The sequence below is a fragment of the Nanorana parkeri genome, unplaced genomic scaffold (assembly GCF_000935625.1).
Source record: "Nanorana parkeri isolate BGI_ZX_2015 unplaced genomic scaffold, ASM93562v1 scaffold1576, whole genome shotgun sequence".
Classification (NCBI taxonomy): domain Eukaryota; kingdom Metazoa; phylum Chordata; class Amphibia; order Anura; family Dicroglossidae; genus Nanorana; species Nanorana parkeri.
In genome coordinates, this window is record NW_017307844.1 from 203,233 (window position 1) to 224,777 (window position 21,545).

Sequence of the window (21,545 nt, forward strand, 5' to 3'; positions counted from 1 at the left end):
TTATATATATATATATATATAAAACAATAAAAAATTGAAATGGAAATACATAAAAATGTAAAAAATACTAAAAATAAAAAATATTACAAAGCATTATTAAAACCCCTATCTGCATGCAAATAAACGCATGCATGGGGCATTGTGTGTGTGAGCGGAGTGGGTGATCCGTTACCGCACAGCAATCGTGCACAAAACCGCGTGGATGGCCAGGCGGTCACAGAAGCACAAACCACCGCCGATCGCGCTGGCAGTGCCATTATTGTCTGACAGCACTGACCAATGAGAAGCTCTTCTTGGCACTGCTAAATACGGTTTTGGTTAAATTTGTTTTCTTTTTTTGTATCAAGACAAGTAGATTGTCATGGGGGACAAGTAGATCAGCCCCCCGCTTTAGTCCTTGGACAAGTAGTTTTTTTTAAAATTTCCACACCCCTGACCATGTTAGTGGTGCACTATAAACTGTCATGGACAATCTGACCAGTACTTTTGTTAAAGGTAATTAATTGTATCTTTTAGGAAGCATATATATCAAATAAAGATACCAATTTAAAACAGAGAGCGGATCTCACTATCTGCTATCACTGGACACTGCAGAATTATGCTATGCTGTGGCCTGCATTTTCTAGCCCACTCATAATATGCCCTATGGATTCCTCAGTGCATATGCTTCACTATCTGCTATCACTGGACACTGCAGAATTATGCTATGCTGTGGCCTGCATTTTCCAGCCCACTCATAATATGCCTTATGGATTCCTCAGTACTTAGCGCTAAATATAAATAAATCTATTGGGCACTGCAGGCTCTATATACTGTAGCCTGCATGGGATGTAAAATGCAGGAGGACCCCTCATATGACTTTGACAATATTGCTCTACTTGCTTTGGTGTCCCTATAAAAATTGGTAAATCAAATATTTTTAAGTAACTGTAGGCCCATACTGCCGTTTTATAGATGGAGTGCAGTGTGTTTAAAACAATAACTCTTACAAATACGATTTATATCAAGCCAATTCCTTTTACGTGTATCAAAAAAATCTATGCATTCTGTTTAACTGAATTTTTGTTATTTATGGGTTATAGCTGAACTCCTTTTGGAAGCTTCTAGTAGGTCACACAAGTACAACCATGTGGTGGTGTTTTGTTAAATAAAGGTTATACAATACATACTGAAGTACAAGAATGGCGAGTATAGGCAGCTGAGCATATTTAACTATTTTATTTATATTTGTAAGTTTAATATCTGTGATTTGCAGGATTAATATGTCTTTTTTTTCCTTTTGCAGCCACAACAAGAAAAAAAATCTAGTCAGGTAAGAATAACTTGTTGTATTTACCTTTTAAAGCCAAGTTTGTGTGCCATAGAATAAGCATGCACTTCCCACAACCATGTAAAAAAACAAATCCAGCTTAAACTTTTTTCAGATTTTTATTGATGTCTCACTTTTTAATCTTTGTGACGCCAAGAAATAAAGGGGAATGTGGGTCACACGGACAGGGAGACATTGATAGCAGTAAAAATCTTATGATCTAACCATTCTGAGTTTAAACATGTTTTGAGGGGAGGGGGCAAAACGGAGAGGTAGTATTGTGCTGGATTGTCGGGGACTGGATGCTAATCTGGACAGGATGATTCTACAGAGACCAATTAACAGTCACAGGCTGCCTTCAGAGCTGAGATTATAATCTAATCTAGCTCAAAGTGACTGGATCAAGAGTGTTGTTGCATGTCTGTGGGTAAGTTTAGACTGATTTACAGAAAGTTATCAGATTCCTGGGACCCCCTGTACAACAGTGCTTAGACTGGGGAGAGTGAGAGGGAGGAGCACCACTAGGAGATAGTCATGTTCTGCTGTGAGCTAAAAGGGGGCGTACAGACAAGATTAGACATAGAGTGATCACTCATTGCTGTGCTACTGCTCCTCCATTGTCCAGTCAACAAGCTAGGTGTGTTCTTGACCAAGCTCTGTTGGTGTTGGCATCTGACTAAATCTCTTACCAGTATGGCTTCACAATTGTAACGGCTTAAAACTTGAATGAGCTTGTGTCAATCAGCTTTAAATGGGCAAACGCATAGTGCTTTTGATGTCCTTTTGAGGCGTTTCTGAGATCATTCATAATTATTGCAGGTGCAGTTGACCTATATTTGACCTGCTTCAGGTGCTTTTTTCAGTCCCATAGACTTGCATGGGTAGGGAAGCATTTCTGAAGTGAACAAAACCCCTAACATTGTCCCTTATGGAAATTGGGACAATGTCAGACTGTATGTGCTTGAAAAGTTTTTTCCCCCACTGTGCTGAAAATAAACCCAGTTTTTTTAATTACCTCAGACATATTGCAGGCACCTTCAGCAGCTCTCAGCCCTGAGGGGGCCAGGCTGAGAACAGGGAAGATCTACATTAATAATGTTTGCAAACTGTGTTAGTGTCTACTCATTTTGGTTTAGGGGATGGATTATCAGTGGTGGGGTAATTTAAAGAAAAACTTGTCCGAGGACTAAAGCCCAGTCTGCTTGTCCCTCATGACAATCTACTTGTGATACAAACAAATAATTTTAACCAAGCCGTATTTACCAATGCTAAGAAGCACTTCTCATTACACCTGACCGCACTGGCCAATGATTGCTCACAATTTGCGAGCGAAATTCAAAATCCATGGCGCAGGGCTGTGCTGGATGGCCGTATGGTGTACAGATGGGTACACCCGTAGTAGAGGAGGGGGAAGGACCGTTCGCTGAAAGGTAAGTATTGCGGGGGCCATATTATAGCTGGTAATTCCATTTTCCCAAATTACTTGGAAAAGTAAACTTACACTTTAATGCACATTGTGCTTGTTAGAGAGAGCTGTTGCCCGGCTACCATAGTATGGCACACAGTGGAATGGGGGCAGCAGTCGCACACAATGCCCTTTGGGTGCATTTATTTGCTAAGATAATTGCCCGCTATATACCGAGAGAGCCGCAGCCGGGACAGATTCCGACAATACTGCAAAGATTCACCCAGCTGGCTTATTGACAGCGGGTTTATTGACAGCGGGCTCTGCCTATCTAGAGGCAGAGCCAGCTGTGCCGACCCTCCTCCCCTGTCCGTTCCTCCAGTCAACGCTGGAGGATCGGAGAGGGGCAGGGGGAATCCCTGCAGGGAACGGTGAGTGATGGTCACGGCTCTCTGCAGGGAAATTATCAAGAAGCGAGCGACGGTATGTGTTCTCTCACTTCCTGATCTATAGAGTCGACGTGTGACAGTTTCAGTGTCACATGTCGGCTCTAACTATGAGGATGAGTGTAAATCACTCCCAGTCTCCCATTTGCAGTCCACTCCTTGTCATCCTGTCGTGCAGGCGTCTGACATAAATCTATAAGCGGTTCTGCTGATGCTCATTGTTGAAACATTGTTCACTGTTGACACTCTCTGGAAGCCCACTCTGAGCAATGAGATGCTAGTGCAAGTGCATATAGACAGGAAGCGGCTGAAAGATACTGCAGGGATCAGTGGTACTAAGATGCAAAAGGGGAAGAAAAAAGGTGAAAGCAGCATTTTCGTAAAGAAAGTTAAAATGTTTTGTTAGACAGCTTTTTAGCAAAATAAGGCTCTGTTGACCCCTACATTTTAGGTGTGATTTGGCATGCCTAAGTCAGGAACTTGCAAATTCCTACAGCAGGAATCTCAAATATTCTATTTGGAAGCAGCAGCTGTCACCTGTTCAAGTTAATGATCGGGTGACAGCGGCCGCATTTAAAATCGGCAGAACGCAGACACTCCGCGTGTAATCGTATATGTTATGATTACATGCTGTTAGGTATAGGTCACTATGCCTGGACACACGATCGATGATCATTAACTTAAACAGGTGACAGCTGCCGCTTCTAAACTAAATATTTGAGATTTCTGCTGCAAGAATTCGCAAGCTCCTGATGCAGAAATACCAAATCACACCTAAAGTGTAGCTGTGAATGAAGCCTTAATAAGCTCATCCACCTAATGGCATATTTATAATGCAATAACCAATCATTCACTGGTGGTGGATCAGTAACTGTCATTTAAAATACCTGCACCATGACCTGCAGTCAGTGTCAGATTTATTGCTTTATTAATATGCCATGTTTGTTTTTAGATCGTCCTTACGATTTAATATAATATAATGGATTGCATAAGAATCTGTAGAAGGGGGAATTCTGAAGGCAGATGTGCAAAATTGTTAGATTTTCTTATGCATACTTTCACTGAACAGAGTCCTCTCTCTGACCTACAGAAATGTATAAAATGTTGTGCAAAAACTCACCTTCATCCTGGCTAAACCGCACTCCTTACACTTGAGCCATGGCTGCACTGCTCTAATCTACAAATGGGGTTTGTGGAGGATCTGCCTTTCCTATGGCCAATCAATTGACAGCTCATACTGTACATCCTGTCACTTTATGAGATAAACTTATTTCCAAACAAGTTAAGAACATCCCATATACACTCCTTTGTTTGGTTTAACTGGGCTGGTATTTATCAGCTTTGCCTGTAATGAAAGCAAAATAGTTATTTCATCCAGTTACTGTTTGTAAAACCTTGCCTGACATTCCTAGTTGTTGCTAAAAGGATATTGGACACAAATTGTAAACTTCATAAGCTATGTCCAGTCTGCAACACAGTTTGTTTGTTTTCAATGGGTTTCCTTTTAAAGGAGAAGAGTTCAGACTAAGAACTAACAAGGACATGAGCTCATAAGGACTTCCTAATCTGAGCAGTGTAAGGAAATGGTGATAAATTATATAAACATGCAGACTACATGGAAGTTCATGGAGGATAATGTATAGCTTAAACTACATTAAAAGCAACCACTTCCTTTTCCATCCGTTACCATCCTGAAGAATATCTCTATTGATCTATATTCAATGTGGCAGTGTGAAATTATTTGGAAGTTGATGCTTTTTCTGACAATGCAGATTGGTGTTCTCACACTTCTGCTGATGTTTTGGTTTATTTTCTAGCTAATGTGAATTTCACAGTTTAACCAAGAACATGTGGTTTTCTTTTTTTCTTTCAACCAATTCCCTAAAACTAAACATTTAAGTAAATCTCTTTGGCTTAGCCATTTTATCTTAGCTTATGAAAAAGATTTTTTTTTTAATTCTGTAAATGCAATTCTCAGACTAAGAATTGGACTTGTCGGTTAGATACCAGTCCCAATTACACATGCTCATTGCTAATTTCGTATTTGATAAGGTATCATGCTTAATATTCATACTGTGAAGTTGGCAATACACTGCATTTTTTTTCATTCAGCCCCACAGGCCCCCATACATGCTGTGCTATTGTATTCTGAGAGCCACAGGTGTGCTGCTATTGGAATACTTGAACAGTGACGGTTTGGTTTGATTGGCATCAGTCACTGTCCGGCCAAGGATTTTCAGACCAGCTCCTGTGAGTAGACTGAAAAATTGACTTCTGTTGAGCTGAGGAGTGCAGACAGGGCCTCACACTGCTCGAAAATGTTGGCCAAGTCAACAGGACCTAGCCAACGTTTTTGCAGTGTATAACCAGCTTTAAAAAATCATCTATATTCATCTCTGTATGTAAGACATCATTATTGAGGATATGGCAACAAAATGTGTAAGAGGCTGAAATGAATGGCCCTTCGAGTGAGGGGCTTCCCATGAGCAGGACAGGTCCTGTTCTTCAGTCTACCATATTGGGTCATTCAGTCCCACTGGCAAAACAGCATGCATGGAGGAATAGCTATTGTATTCAGATAGCTGGCACCCCCCAGACACAGTCCACCGTTCTTACCATCAGGAATTCCACCCTGAGAAATAAAATGAACACGTAGACAAAATGTGGCTGGAGGTAATCAGCAAAATAGAAATGCAAAAAGGTAAAAACTGCATTTTCTGATCGAAAAAGAAGAACATGGCAGTAGGGCTGCAACCAACTAATCGATTATTCAATAATGGTAATAAATTATGAGAATAGTTGTCAACTTTCCTCATTATCGATTAGTTTGCTGGATCCCCTAGGTCTCTCCTCCATGCTGGGAGGGGGGCACAGCAAGCAGTGGTTGAGTGCAATAGCCAGCCTGCAGTTTGAAATGGCCAATAGCAGGTTGGCTATTGCACCTGCCCACTACTTGCTGTATTTACATTCACCTGCCGTCTGTGGAATCTTGCCACTGGCAGCTGCCATTCCCTGGTTGAAGCTATTCAAGAGCAATGTGCTTACAATACAATTTTAATTTTTTTAAATAAAAAGATGGGAAAAAAGTATTTTTCCGTTTCGGCCAGACAAATTCTGCTGTGGGAGGTGTGTTGCAGTGCCATTAATTTCAATGGCACCCCAAACGCACCTCCCACTCTGTGTGATTGCCTGCACTGAAACGAACAGTACCGGAATGATGTGCGTTCCAGTGCAGTGCGATTTTACAAAAAATTGTGCATGCAGTTTTATTCTGAAGTAAACTTGTAACACTGCATTGTGTAAGTTGCAGCCCTATATGGCAGTTGTACAAAATGCTTTAGCAAACTTTCATTCCATTAGGGTTTACCTGGACTTTAAGGTTGGCCACATGGGGCAGGGCCCAGTGAGCAGAACACATGCTTTCTGTATGTGTTAGTACAGTGGATGTGTACTGTTGGTTCAAGGATCTCTAACCTCTCTTCAATGTAATCTACCTATGCAGCCATGCGGACACTTAATGCCCCATTCACACCTTCGCGTTGCGTGTGCTGTGCGTTACCTTTTGATTTCAATGGGTGCCACATGCATGACAAACACAGAAAAGTAGCTTTGCGTGAATGTATGTCCTTTCATGCACATGATGCATGTTTGGCGCACATTCATGGAACACGAAGGTGTGAACAGGGACTGATATCGCTGAAGAGACTGTCTTCAAGTAACAAACTTGCATTGCCCAGGAGCCGTGTATGTGTGCACCACCTGTGCATTATTCTGAAGAGGCATCTATGGTGCCTTTAAAACCCATTGTGCACAGGGGGCGTGGCTTGGACATGGCGCCGTGAGCACACGCATTAGGAGAGCTCTGCAGCCACTGAGCCGGACCGACGTCCTAACGAACCCTATGCCCTGAATTCCTTCATGCCCAAGGAGCAGAGGACCCACAGCACCCACGGTGACCCCAGATCTGCCTCCCTCTACAACTTTTTTACCCGCCAGCCGCCGATTACCGCGGCCTCGACTGCAGCCAAGATGGCGCTTACCCGCTCCTCGGCGGCCGGCCTCCTGTCAGGTAGGAAGCAGGGACGAGGCACAACAACCCTGACCCCTGACCAGGATGAGTCCCGAGAACCGGAATGCCCAGGGTTCCCAAGCCAGCCACAGGACACACCGCGCCCGGGCTCCCCGCCCAGCCCCTCTCTGTTCACACACGTGCTGACTCTGGATGCACAGGGGGAGAGCGGTCTGCAGGGCCTGCTGCCGCAGCTGCCCACTAAAAGGGACCTTGACAACATGGCTTCCTCTATCGTTGCGGCCCTAAAAAAAGAGCTTCATGATCTCACCCACCGCATTGAGGCAGTAGATGAGCGTGTCACCTCGGTGGAATCCGTTACCACATCTCTGTCGGCCCGCGTAGAGGCCCTGGAAGCGGACGCACAAATGACCACCACTCGCAAACCCATTGTGCAGCACTTGCACAATAAACCATAAAAAAAAAAACATTAATTTGCAATGATATCATTTACACTGAGCTGATCAAATACAAATCTAAAATAAAATAGTCTATAGATTTATTTAAATGTTTAATGGTTAGTGTCTATTGTATTGCAGTTCTTGTGCAGTGATAAAAAGGGGTGGTCAAAAAATAAATGTGTGCCAAGTAGTGGATTATTGGCCTCTAGGTTAAGAACAGGGGGATAAAAAAATGAATCAGACAAGACCCCCATCCACAAGCTAGTCCATATGTCTTTGAGGTGGAAACATTCCTTGTGTTTTGGTTTCTTGTTTTTGCAAAATTCATGTCCATGGCTTGCTCTGCTGCTGTTCCCAGCAGGTTTTTCTCTGTTTATTTTGATATCTTCTCCCACTGGGTGGTGAACCACTCACAGAAAAAAAAGAACTACGCTATCCATATGTTTTTAGAGCTAGCCCTCTCAAGTTGGTAGCAATGCCATTGCAAGGTTGGACATGTCATTTTAAGCATGTGAAATTAAAAGCAATGTATGACAAACTTGCTATCTGAAGAGCTATAGCTAAAGGAAGATGAGAGTAATTACAAAGCAGTAGCAAGTTTTTATTACTTTTTTTTGTTGCTATAACCTCTGTGTACTGTATGATTTGTCCTGTTTCCCTGCCTTTCTCCATAGCATTCTATGTACCAGAGATTAACCCTGGAGCGAGACTACAAAGTCCAGCAACCAGCCTGTCAGTCTGCTCTTTTGAGCATTTATAGTTCTTCATATTTTCATCACCTTATTATATAAACTAGGGCTGTACCGATACTAGTATCGGTGCCAATGCCGAGTATTTGGGTGAGTACTCGTACTCGCCCAAATGCTCCGATACCTAGCCCAATACTTTAACATCCAGTATCAGGAAGCCGGGCAGCGTGTAATGAGGCGGTGTCCAGCTTCCTGATTGGCCGGGAAGCCATCTCCATGCTTATGGCGATGGCTTGCCGGCCAATAAGGAAGCAGGGCAGCAGGTAATGACTTGCTGCCCGGCTTCCTGGTTGGTCTGGAAGCTGGCCAATCAGGACGCCGAGCGCCGTGTAATGAGGTGGCATCCAGCTTTCTGATTGGCCGGGAAGCCGGCTTCAATCAGGAAGCCGGGCGCCGCATCATTACATCGTGCCCGGGTTACTGATTGTCCTGAAAGCCGGCTCCATGCTTTCTCGTCACCTAGTGACGAGAAGCATGGAGATGGCTTCCCTGCTAATCGGCAAGCCGGGTATCGAGTCTTTACACGGGGCCCGGCTAATCAGGAAGCCAGGTGGCGAGTTATTACTTAACGGGACTTCCAGTATCGGTATTTGGTATCAGCAAGTACCGAAAAAAAAATATCTGCACTCGATACTGAAAAACTAGTATCGCTGCATCCCTAATATAAACTGGACTGTAATAAAATAAACTTACGCCGTTTTACCACAGCTATTAATGACCACCTTGCTTCCATGAGATTAGTGGCTTTGCCTGTGAATTTGATACAGTTCTCTTGAAGCTAACTTGTTAACATTTAGGTTAAAAAAATTAATAAATAACACCTAATCGGTCTGGGCTTCTGCCATGGAGAATAGAATAGAAGATGTGAGAATCCAGCAGTGCTGAAAGCGCACATGTTAGATAGCACTGTGAAAAATCGAATTTAGAAATATTACCCATAATGTTTCTCAATAAGAAATAGAACATTATTAATGCTGTAGCATGGGTCTTGCTGAAGTCAGAAAATATTAGCGCACAAAGGGTTCTCAGAGAACGCTACCTATCCCTGCTTCTCCCAGCCTCACAATACCCCCACCTAAAGAATGTTCCTTGCATTGCTGCAGTGTTCATTTTCTTTGTGAATTGGTTGTGGAAGTAACTGTGTAAGCTGTTCAGTGTTCAGCAGCCCTCATGCCTGGTACTCATAAAAACATCACTGTGCACTTCCACTTTGAAAGGCCCTTTTATGTTACTTTGCCGAAGTCCCTTTCCAATGGCTAAATACCTTGACCTGGAAGCTGCAACTTGGCCTTGCTGCATTGCTAGACCTTAATGATGTGTGTATGTATGTCTCTTGGATACACATTTTCTCTCCTATTTTTTTTCCAAACTCCTTTTCAAGATCTAAAATTTGGATTATTTCATAGTAACAATAAAGTCATGTGGCAAATAGAATATTAAAGAGCACAGATTTTAATGGCAGTCCGCATGAGGTTCAGTAAATCAAACCAAGTTTTTTTCAGCCAGTGTATATAGTGGGTGAGAAGCAGGAGAACACTCTTTTTTTTTTTTCTAGCAAGCCATTGGAGATACAAGAGTCATTTAAAGCATATCTAAATGGAGGACAAAATAGGCTGCTTTGGTTAGAGAGATCCTATAAGTTAAGTTCCTTAACTATCCTCAAATCACCTCTAAATTGGTGCTGACACTGGCCTTCCTTCTGGAGGGTGGCTACTTTTGTTTCCCATGGTTCTTGTGTGTGTTGTAAAGTAGCCACCTCTCCAAGATCACTTCCGTGATGGACTATATTCTTGCATTTGGTTTACTAAATTGTATTGAGAATGTAGTCCATCATGGGAGTGAGCTTGGAGCGGTGGCTACTTTACAACACACACAGGAACCATGGGGAACAAAAGTAGCCACCCTCCAGAAGGAAGGACAGTGTTGGCACCCATTTAGAGATGATTTGGGGATCTACAGCTGAGTGATACACAAGTAAACTCCATTTGTGTTAATAGTTAAAGTATTTGGATGCATTTTTAGGATTTAACCACTGAGTTGTGTCACTTTAAACTGTTGATCATGTGGTATGTCCCCCGTGCTTGCTTGCAAGTTACAAAATGATACTGGCCATAACATTATATAATTAAAAAATATCTACAATAAATGGACTATGTTGCTGTCTTATATCTGTTGAGTAATTATAATGCATAAAACTGATATGTAAAAGTTATATGAACTTTGAGTAATCCAGCAAGGGTAAAGCATTTTTTCTGTAGTTTTTATACATATTACAGCCAAAATCACAAACAATATAGGAAATAATAGGCTTCAGCCATGATAGCTTATATATGGATGAGAATGGTGCCCATTTATAGTCGGATCCAGCACCATGATATGATCGATTTACACTATTCATTTAACCCTAGAAAATAAGCATCCAGCAAGAATTTAGACCAGACTTTATCAAACAATAGTAGTTAGGGATTTAGAATATACTTTAGCCAGCCAGACGCTACATTAAGTGTGCTAAAGAGGCACACATCTAAACTGTGCGGATGAAACCTATGAGAACGTTACAGTGGTCCCCATTAAGCATATAGGGTAGAATAGTAGTAAGTAAAATTACTTTTATTGAGTGGGAAATGCCTCTTATGAGATTACACATGATCATTTATGTTACAATTGTGTTCTAAGCAGTTAAGTGTGCCAGTGACCTGGCAATTGCAGTCTGTCACTGAAAATCTGGCCATACTCTAGGTGAACAGTGAATTAATTCACTTCAGATGCTGCTATAAAGCAGCTTCGAATGCACATTTCTCATCTTACCCTTGTGTGTAAAACTGGGCATACAAGTTTGAGCCTTGCTAGCCAGTGTGAACTAAACTGGCATTTTTGTAGGACATTTTGGCTCAGAAATGACTTCTTTTCATGTTTTTCATATTTCCCCACATTGCTATAGGCGGATAAAAGTACCAGCTAGTGTGAAATTTCACAGCTTGATGCTGGGGTCCTATCTCTGCAGCTGTCATTCGTGTGTGTATTTATCCTCCCAGTTTATAGTGTTTTGTAGTTTGAGGGGTTTTTTTTCTCTGGTCACAACAAAGACCATGTTTAGCAACATTTTGCTTCAAGTAAGCTTTAAAGCTAGATCTTTGTATCCTTACCAGGGTGCCTTACTGCAGCAACGTCACATGTGGTAATGTTTAGGAGCTCTTTCACAGCTGAAGTGTTTCAAACACTAATGAATGAAAGCCTGCTCATGTAATGCAGAGAAACTTGAAGGCATGCTTTATTGAATGGGGCAGTGTAGCAGCCTGGGAAAGGAAGAAGGTTATAAATTCTGTCACTTCGCCACCCAGACAAAATGAAGCCATGTGGAAAATTAAATCTATTAAAGTATGAAGACTTTTATAATCTGGTTTAGCTAGTGGTGGTGGTGGTGGTGAGGGAGTTCGTTTTTTTCCCCTGTGTGCAGGTTAATATATTTTTCCTAGGTTCTTTACGTTTTGATTAAAATACGATTCTAAATTGCCAGCCTGGTATCCTTACAATGGGCAAGCTGGCATTTCAGTGAAGGACCCACTGACTGTTTTACAGTACAGCGTTTATGACCACATCTTGATGTGTACACCAGTGTTAATTTTGACCGCAAATTTTGATTTAGTTTAAAATGCCATTTAGTTTGTCATATTTTAGTCCTCTGAATTATTTTAGTTTAATTTTAATCTACTAAATCTACAGTAGATTTAGTCTTCTAAAATCTAGTGGGTTTAGTTAGTCATTTAAGAATTTCTCTAGAATTTCCAATCTCATTATATACTTCTGGATTAAACATCTGTTAACCTGTTATAACTTAAAGTATTGAGGTTTGAACATGCAACACAGATTTAAGATATAACATGTCTTTATCTTAAAATTAGATTAAACCAACTCTTATAAAGAAACAATGAGTTTTGTCAACAAAGGGCCAGTAATTAGATATGCATTGATTTATAACAAGTTGCCTATGACATTCTTCATTCTTTCAGGCAGAAGTGCAACTAAAATGAAAAACCATATTGGCTGTAATGCCAGTGCACATATTACCTATAAGCTGTCCATTTAGCATGGAACGGGAACCAGAACTGGAAGTTCTAATTGGATCTCTTCCCAAATCGTCTCTTAACATTTTAGCCTAGTTTTAGTTAGTCGACTAAAATTTCTATTTTCGTTATCATTTTAGTCATCATATCTCAATTTGTATTTAGTTTAAGTCACTGAAAAAGTGTTGTTGATAAACTATAACAAAAATTATTAGTAGTCTAAATTAATACTGGTGTACACCTAGCATAATGTAGTTGTACTTTCCTTGTAGCTGCTTGGGTGACTTTATCATATTTGATACATTTTTAGCAAAGTGCCCTTGTTTGTTATCTGTTGCCATTCTGAGCAGAGTGGTTAGTCCAGCAGTTGGAGAAACCCTTTGCAGCACATTGTACTTTAGGACAGGAATTGGCACTTGCTGCATTGGCCTGTATTCTCGGGAGAAGCATTTTGGTGGCTATATTCCAAGCTGTATGGAGCCATGGAGACGCAGTGAAGTCACCAGTCTTCAGGAAGTTCTGTAGTCCTTCATTTAAAAAAAAAATGTTTGCCAGTAACTGCTGGCAATTTTAGAGGAAGTACTACAATTATACAAACTTTTAAGGTTTGATAATTTTTTTGAGGTCTGTAAACAAGGTTTTTTTCTTTTCATCAGGCTGTAAAAAGGATAAGGGGAAATGTGAAAAAGGCGCAAGGCTAAGCAAAGACTAAATGTACAATATTTTTTTATGCCTGACCAGAATAATGAAAAATAACGTTAAAAACCATTATACATCCTTTTTAGTACCCATGGTGGATACACTGCTATGGTAGTACAGAAAAAAGTAAATGCCAACTGTTATATGCACAAGTTTAAAGTGTATTTCCACTTTTGCAGTGGAATTTGAGAAAACCCTGCTATTTTTATGCCTTTCCATTCACACAGCATACTTAAAAATAATTTTAAGAATTTACAGTCGTGTGAAAAAGTACACCCTCTCTGAATTCTATAGTTTTAACTATATGGACAGTTACAAATGATCTGGTCTTTAGCAGGTCATAAAATTGGGTAAGTACAACAGCACATGACCTATTACACCCTGGTGTTATTTATTTATTTTACAAATATAAATCAAAAATGGAGACTGTGTGAAAAAGTCCACCTTATGATTCAATAGCTTTGTAAAACCACTTTTAGCAGCAATAACTTGAAGTAATCATTTTCTGTATGACTTCATCAGTCTCTCACACCTTTTGTGGAGAAATTTTGGCCCACTCTTCTTTAAAATGTTGCTTCAGTACATTGAGGTTTGCGGGCATTTGTTTATGCACAGCGCTCTTAAGGATCCTGCCCCAGCATGTCAATCAGGTTGAGGTCCGGACTTTGGTTAGGTCATTGCAACACCTTGATTCTTTTCTTTTCAGCCATTCTGTTGTAGATTTGCTGGTGTGCTTGGTATCATTGTCCTGTTGCATGACCTAATTTCTGCCAAGCTTTAGCTGTCGGACCGATGGCCTTACATTTGACTCTAGAATACTTTTGGTATACAGAGTTCATGGTCCACTCAAAGACTGCAAGTTGCCCAGGTCCTGTGACTGCAAAACAAACCCACAATCGTCACCCCTCCACCACAGTGCTTGACAGTTGGTATGAGGTGTTTGTGCTGATATGCTGTTTGTTTTTTGCCAAAATGGCTCTGGATTATGGCCAAACATCTCCACTTTGGTCTCGTCTGTCCAAAGGACATTGTTCCAGAAGTCTTGTGATTTGTTCCGCTGCAACTTTGAAAACCTAAGCCTTGCTGCCATGTTCTTTTTAGGGAGAAGAGGCTTTCTCCTGGCAGTCCTTCCAAACAAACCATACTTGTTCAGTCTTTTTATAATTCTACTGTCATGAACTTTAACATGCTAACTGAAGCCTGTAGAGTCTAAATGTAACTTTGTTTTTTTGCAATTCCTCTGAGCATTGCATGGTCTGACCTTGGATTAGATTTGCTGGGACGTCCACTCCTGGGAAGATTGGCAACTGTCTTGAATGTTTTCCACTTGTAAATAATCTTCACTGTAGAATGATGGACTGTAAATTATTTGCAGATGGCATTAAAACCCTTGCCAGATTGATGGGCAGCAACAATTGCCTTTCTAAGAACATTGCTGATGTCTTGCCTCCTTGGCATTGTGTTCACACTACCAAACTGCTAAAAATGTTTGGCTTATTTTGACATATAAATTCTCAATTTTAGCTTTGTTTGTAAAATAATGACACAATGGGGTTGATTTACTAACCTTATAAACACGCCACGAACAAGTATACACCTCTGTAGTGTGTTCCCTCCCAGCATGATCTATTGGTGGAATATAGACACCTTTTGTAGTGTGTACACACCCAGCAGGTGTGTTGTGCAAAGCCCTGCATGAATTGCAAGGTGATGTTGTGTAAATTAGCTCTACATTGTGTTGCTTGCGTTGATGAATGCAGGAATGTAAATGCATGAGCTAACCATTTTTGTCTAAACTGTGAAGCAGCATTATATATGCATCATGTGGATGATTTTTCCATATATGGCATTAGTGGAAATATGCTTTTAGAGACTTTTTGGTTGATAAATACGTTTTGCTGTGTAAAAATCACACGCACCTAGTGCGTGCGTGTGTTTAGGTTAGTAAATCACCCCCAATGTAACATGTCATGTGCTGTTGTTCATCTGAGTTTGCATTTAGCTAATTTTTGAGACCTGCTAAGGACCAGATGATTTTTATTATGTTCTGTTACTTAAAACTATAGAAGGTGTACTAAGAGGGTGTACTTTCTTTTTCACACCTGTATTTCTTTGGAACAGGCCTTTGGGCAGACTGCAAGCTACTCTGAACAATCTCAGTCTGTCCACAAGACTAAGTGGGGGCAGAATTAATTTTCCTTCATTAACGTACAATGCAGAAACCAAACTTCTAGTTCTTTAACCCTTTGTCAAAACAGTGTTCAAATCTAGTTTAGAACTATAATGTTTAGCATAATTAGCCATGGAAGACACATTAAATCACCAGCCCCCTTACATAGCAGAGGAAAAATCCAGTTTTGGAGTTTTCAAAAAAAGAGTAAGTACAATGTACACAACATTTTTATTTTTTTCATTTATATGTGAATGAGAACATGTAACACATATAAAGTTGGTCTTATCCCATGTGGCTGCAAAAATTAAAATGCACTTTAACCACTTGAAGTCCGGGGTGTTAAACCCCCTTCCTGTCAAGGCCATTTTTCAGTATTTAGCGCTGCGGTACTTTGAATGACATTTATTACTTCATGCAACACTGTACTGAAATGAATTTTATACCTTTTTTTGGGGACAGATACAGCTTTCTTCTGGTGGTGTTTAATCACCACTGTGGCTTTTATTTTTTACTATATTAAGGAGAAATTACTGTACATTTTGGGGGGAAAACTTTCCCCTATATTAAATTATGAAACATTTATTAATACCCAAAATATAAAAGACGGGGTCACGTCGGGTAAATAGACACCAAACATGCCAAACCTTAAAATTGCTCGCGGCCATGAAACCTCAAAAAACTACAATACCCAAAATTGGCCATAGGCGAAGCTTTACAAGCTTTTACCGCTCATCAGTTTAGTGTTATCAGTGATTGATGGCCCTAAAATTATTTCCCTCACTCCGACGTTCGCGATATGTAACATGTGAAGCGCAATTGTCGTTTTTGCGCATTGGGGCACCCGGCTCGTATTTATGTTTATATGTGGTGTGGGAGACTTAAACATTTTGGGGGTGAGGGGGTTACATTTCTTTATATGTGACTTTTTTTTTTTTTTTAATTTTTTTTACACTTAATGTTATTGCCATCACATAGGGGGCTAACAATCCCCCTATGTGATGGCACAGGTACACTGACAGGTCCTCTTTATGGAGACATTGTCACCTGGGGACCCCCAAAGAAGCTGATGAAGCAGAGATCTGCTTTGCCAGCTTCTTCTCTCTGGCTATAGCAGCCAGAGGAAAGACAGGTGAATGCGGAAGTAATGTATTACACATCACTTCCGCATTCAGACGTCGGTGGGAGATCAGCAAGGAGGAAGATGCTGAACTTCCTCCTGACACCCTCCCGGGCCGCAGATTGGGCAATGGATCCCGGCATTGAAGGTGAGGGTGTAGGAGGGGTGGCGGCACTCGAGGAGGGGGGCACGCACAGGCAGCACATGCGATCGGACGGCTATAGAGCCGCCAATCACTTGTATGCGTAACAGCCAGTAACGGCTGTTTGCAGTGGACAGGGTTTTTCTGCGCGGGTGCGCGCAAACAAAGAAAAGCAGTCTATTTACGGCAACCCATGTGAGTTTGCCGTCCCACCGTTTTTTCACAACAGGCGGACAGCAAGCAGTTAAAGTTGAACTCCAGGAAGATATATATACCACACATTACTGCAGCACTGTAAAAATTAATACATTGTTAAAACATCCTTCCACGTTTCCTTTATCCTTTTCTGGCTCTCCCAATCTATATCCCACGATCTTATTTCCGCTCTTTACAGGCTACGATCACTAACTTCATCTGGGCTGGTAGGGCTCCTAGGCTTAGACTTTCGGTTCTACGAAGACCCAAACTGGCAGGAGGCCTTGCCCTCCCCGACTTCTACCTTTACTACATGGCATCCCACTTGGCACGCGTCGTAGACTGGTTTTGAAATTGAGAGGCAAAGCCATGGGTGGAATGGAACAGTCGGTGACATCAATCCCCTTGCCAGTTCTACCGTGGTGTGTGGACTCTGTCTCTAGACCAGGTGTAGCCAAACTCCGGCCCTCCAGCTGTGGTGGAACTACAAATCCCATGAGGCTTTGCGAGATTCTCAGCAACAGACATGACTGCCGGAGAGAGATGCATCATGGGATTTGTAGTTTCACCACAGCTGGAATGCCGGAGTTTGGCTACCCCTGCCCTAGACAGACTAGAACTCATGGAGGATGGTGCGGGCGGCGTTTCGGGAGAAACAACTGTCACCCTCACCTATGCACCCGATTATTGGTGATGCAGGAATTCCCCCGGGTCTGGAGGACGGTGTGTTTAGCCGCCTTCTCGCCAAGGGAAGGTTCTGGGCGTTACATTTTCTTGGTGGCAATCCCTGCGAGACCTCTCACTGGATTCGGACATGTAGAGCAGTGCCCAGAGAGAGGAACAAGAAACCGCAAAAGGAGCCAGCAAGATGTGCTGCGGTGAAAGAGGAATGCTGAAAAGCGACAGAGATGAGCTCATCAGCGTGCTGCTTCTCTTTCATGTTCAGCCAGATGACAGGGAGGAGACCTCTCAAAATAAAAATAAATTGCGAGAGTACTAGTAAAATTTGATGAATTTGAAGATGTACATAAAATGTTATAGCAATAGTTTGGAGGGCAAATTTGTTATCTGGATACATACAGTACATTAGTCATTATTAAAATTACACAAACCAATGTATTACTTAAAGTTGACCTAATGTCCAATTTGAAGTAGAGCCCCCCAACCCTTTCCTGGCTATTGGTTACCTAAATCTCATAATGTGCTGAAATTCTTGCCTGTAAACAGGATGTGGTGTCTCCAGTGAAAGGTTGCAGACAGGTGACCGTTCCTTCCTCACCGCTTCCTACTTTCAGTGACCGCAGCAGACAGCTGCGGTCACTATGGGTTTTTGATAGTTGTCATCAAGAGGGAAGGAGAAGGCCCTTCAGCAAAGTGGAATTTAAGTTCACTTTAACAAGCAGATGTAGTTTGCATTCACTTGAAATATTAGAGTATGTCATATTGGTTGTCCTGTTCACTGTTAAATTGTAGAGCCAGCCGTATGTTAGTACCTGTTCACGCCAGTGCGTTTGTAGCTTGCATGTGTCAGAATGGAAATGCTCCACACAAGAAATCCTATTGGTTTCTTTTGTCCCCATTCACGTCTCAGCATAGCATCGCGCTGAGAAAAAAGCCAGTCACTGGAAAAAAGTACATGAGCTTCTTTTTTGGGCAGATCAGCGCGATTAGGAACATGAAAAAAGGTCACATCGTGCTGATCTCCCCAAAAAGAGGCACATACTTACAGGCTTGTGCAGAGCTTTGCCGTGCTGACAAATATGAGCTACAAATGCCGGCGGTGTGAACGGGGACTAACAGAAGGAAGAAATTACAAAAGCATTGTTTTGGTAGAAATGGAAAACATTTATTAGAAAGCCAGTGAAATCAAGAAATGGATATAAAAGATATAACGCCGGTTTAATTTTTGACAGCAAAATTAGGTTTTCATGCCAGCCTTGCTTGTGCTATTTTTCCTGTCTTGTTTCCTGTTTGGTGAGAACAAGCATTCATTGTTACCTACAGATCTTTAGTTTTGTAGTGTATTTGTCCTCTTTCTTTTGTTATAAAGACCTTAACCTCGGGTCATTTAAGGTTTTAAATGTATAGTATAGCATTTATTTTTTAATAAACAGATGTGTTCATACTTGCAAAAAACAGTTTGGGGCGGTTTTGGTATCTTATACTCTAATTGGTCCAATGTCCAATCGTTTAGTTAATGGACCAGTTATGGTATATTGTGTGGAAATTCATAAGACATTTTATAATGCATCCTGACATGCCTATATTATTTGTACTTGAATAAACTCTACATTGCTGTGTTTTTAGGTTGCATAAGGTAGGATCTCTACTTTTCAGAAGAGAGTCTTAAGTGTTTTTTTTATCTTTTTATGCATTTTGAAACCATTCATTCTATGTATGATTTGAGATTACATATGTAAATTCTCCGACCTACATTGCAGTGCTACACAATGACTTTGCTTTACTGCTCCTTCTGCCGATTTGTGATAAACTATGCACTCCCTTTGGTGCACATCAGAAGTACAGTACCTGTTATTGCTTGTAATTATTGAACCATTTTCCTGTTTCCTCCTTAAAGGAGGCAGTCCTTCCATTGCATACAAGCTGCATTCACACTTTAAGTTGGGGAGAAAAGTCAGTCTAGTAGGTCTGGAAGATTATGGACTGATCTTATTAGCCCTTCCTCTTTCAATCTTCATTTGAGAACTTATCTGTAAAGAAAAACACTATGGGGGTCTATTTATAAAAAATATATGTATAAATTCACTCGCACTCCAATAGAATTTCAAGTCAAAAACGGTTTATTGACCCGATTGCTATCACATCATATATAATCGAGTCAATAAAGCGTTTTTGACTTGAAATTCTATTGGAGTGTGAGTGACTTATCTTGGATTGCAGAGGCATCTGCAGTCACTTTGGCACCCACCCGACTCTAAGGGTATTATTCGGTCAATGTGTACATTGGATTTTGATATTTATAAAAAATGTTGCAGAGCTTATACGTCAAGCGAAACTGCTTGTAAATTTGTCCTGTGCAAGTTAAGCAACTGTTGTGAGAATGGGGTAAAACTAATGTTCTTGTAGTTTCTCTTTCTTCTATAGGTATATTCAAGGAGAAGAAAGGGAATGTGGGAAATACTGCATTATAGCCATTAGATGCAGCTGAGGATCATGGGAGATAAATGCATTTTAGTAAAAAGATACAATGTTACAATTTAAGAGACTGCTGGAGGCAAAGAGCATATAAATGTAACCACTGATACTATAAGGCTAGCAATGGTTGCATTTACATGTGTTTTCTCTCCAACGTTCGCTTGAATTGCATCTAATTACTAACATGTACCGAGCTCTGTCTAGTGGCCATAATGCAGTATTTTCCCCATGTACTCTGTTTTGAATGAACTTATTGAAGAGCATTCTACTGGAAGAGAAATAACACTAAGAACATTTGTTTTTGCCCAATTCTCACAACAGTTGGTTAACTCACACAAAACAAATGTTGCTGAATGAATAAGCTATGGAAGATTTTAGAAGTATAATAGGACCTTATTTGTTCAGTTAGTAGGTCTGATTGACTTGATGAATTCTTAAACAAAATGTACAGTCAACATTAGTTGCTTATTTAAAAATGATAACTTTTAAAATTCTGAAATTAATGTTTAAAGAGTAAGTTCAAATACAAATCATAGATATTAAACAGAGACATCGTTTTACTGATCTCAAAAGGTATTGCATACAAAGGTTGTAATAAGTGAATAAAAGTACAGAAGATAAAACCATGATTACCATACTTATTTGTTAGAAAGATCCTTATCCTAATGTAGCTCTAGTATTTCAACGCTCATCCCAGTTATTAACCTTGATGTTGTCTATTCTTAATTTCAGAAAGAAACTGAAGAGGCCTCCTCACATGAATCTGAAGAGGACTAGACAACCGTCGACATGAATTTCTACCTCAGACAGCAGTTTTTCTTCGATTCAGAATCAGTCCCTTCAGCTTATCTGGATCTCAGAAATGAAAAGACACTGCTTTGACCACTTAATTTGTACTACCCCCATCTCTTCACTTCTTGCCTATCGGGCAGAATTTAAAAATGATAGAACCTCTCCAAGAACTTGTTCATTACTGTCTTTCTAATCCTTTTCACTGTCCCAGGTTTAGTTCTAAAATACTGCTGTAAGACAGGGGATACAGATAAATGGTAACTTTTTAAAATGCTGTTTTTATCTTTAACCTACTAATCAATAATGCTGTTGAGAAAAGATGTGTGGGTCAAACATTCTTGAATCAGGTTTTAGTCATTGTCATTCACTGCACTGCATATACACAAAATGACTTTTAAAACAAAATGGGCATTGAAATGGGCAAAGCTCGGTGTGTAAAGATGAGCAATCCACACCAGCTAACACCCACACTTGACAACAACCCCTTAGAACACCAAAGATGAGGGCTTTTTTTCACCCCAAAAAGCTTCTTGTAGATCTGTACTTTTTGCTTAGTAGCTTCATATGTTTCTGTAAGGAAGCAACATGCTTAAAACCTGTGTTTTGAAACAAAACCAGTCTACTATACAGTTTAAAACAAATAAAAATGGCTTCTTTGCATATTCAGTATACATTATCAGCTATAGAATTATACTTTATACCATTATGCAGTCATTTTTTCATTTCAATGTAAAAATATGGGGAAATAAAAGGATCCTTGAGCAATCGTATACTTCTGTTGTGTGGGATAAACCCCATATAGGTTCTGGGTTTTTTTTGGGAGGAAGG

At 40.6% G+C, this 21,545-nt stretch overlaps 1 protein-coding gene across 1 annotated transcript in view; it reads left to right on the top strand.

The window, feature by feature from the left end:
* HMGA2 (high mobility group AT-hook 2) overlaps positions 1–21,336 on the top strand; it is a 105,615-nt gene extending 84,279 nt beyond the window's left edge. The window contains exons 4-5 of the mRNA XM_018570686.1: positions 1,286–1,312; positions 20,658–21,336. Of these exons, the coding sequence (XP_018426188.1) occupies positions 1,286–1,312; positions 20,658–20,702 (72 nt within the window). The 3' untranslated portion in view covers positions 20,703–21,336. The remainder of the gene's footprint in view (positions 1–1,285; positions 1,313–20,657) is intronic.
* The last annotated feature ends 209 nt before the right edge of the window (positions 21,337–21,545 follow it).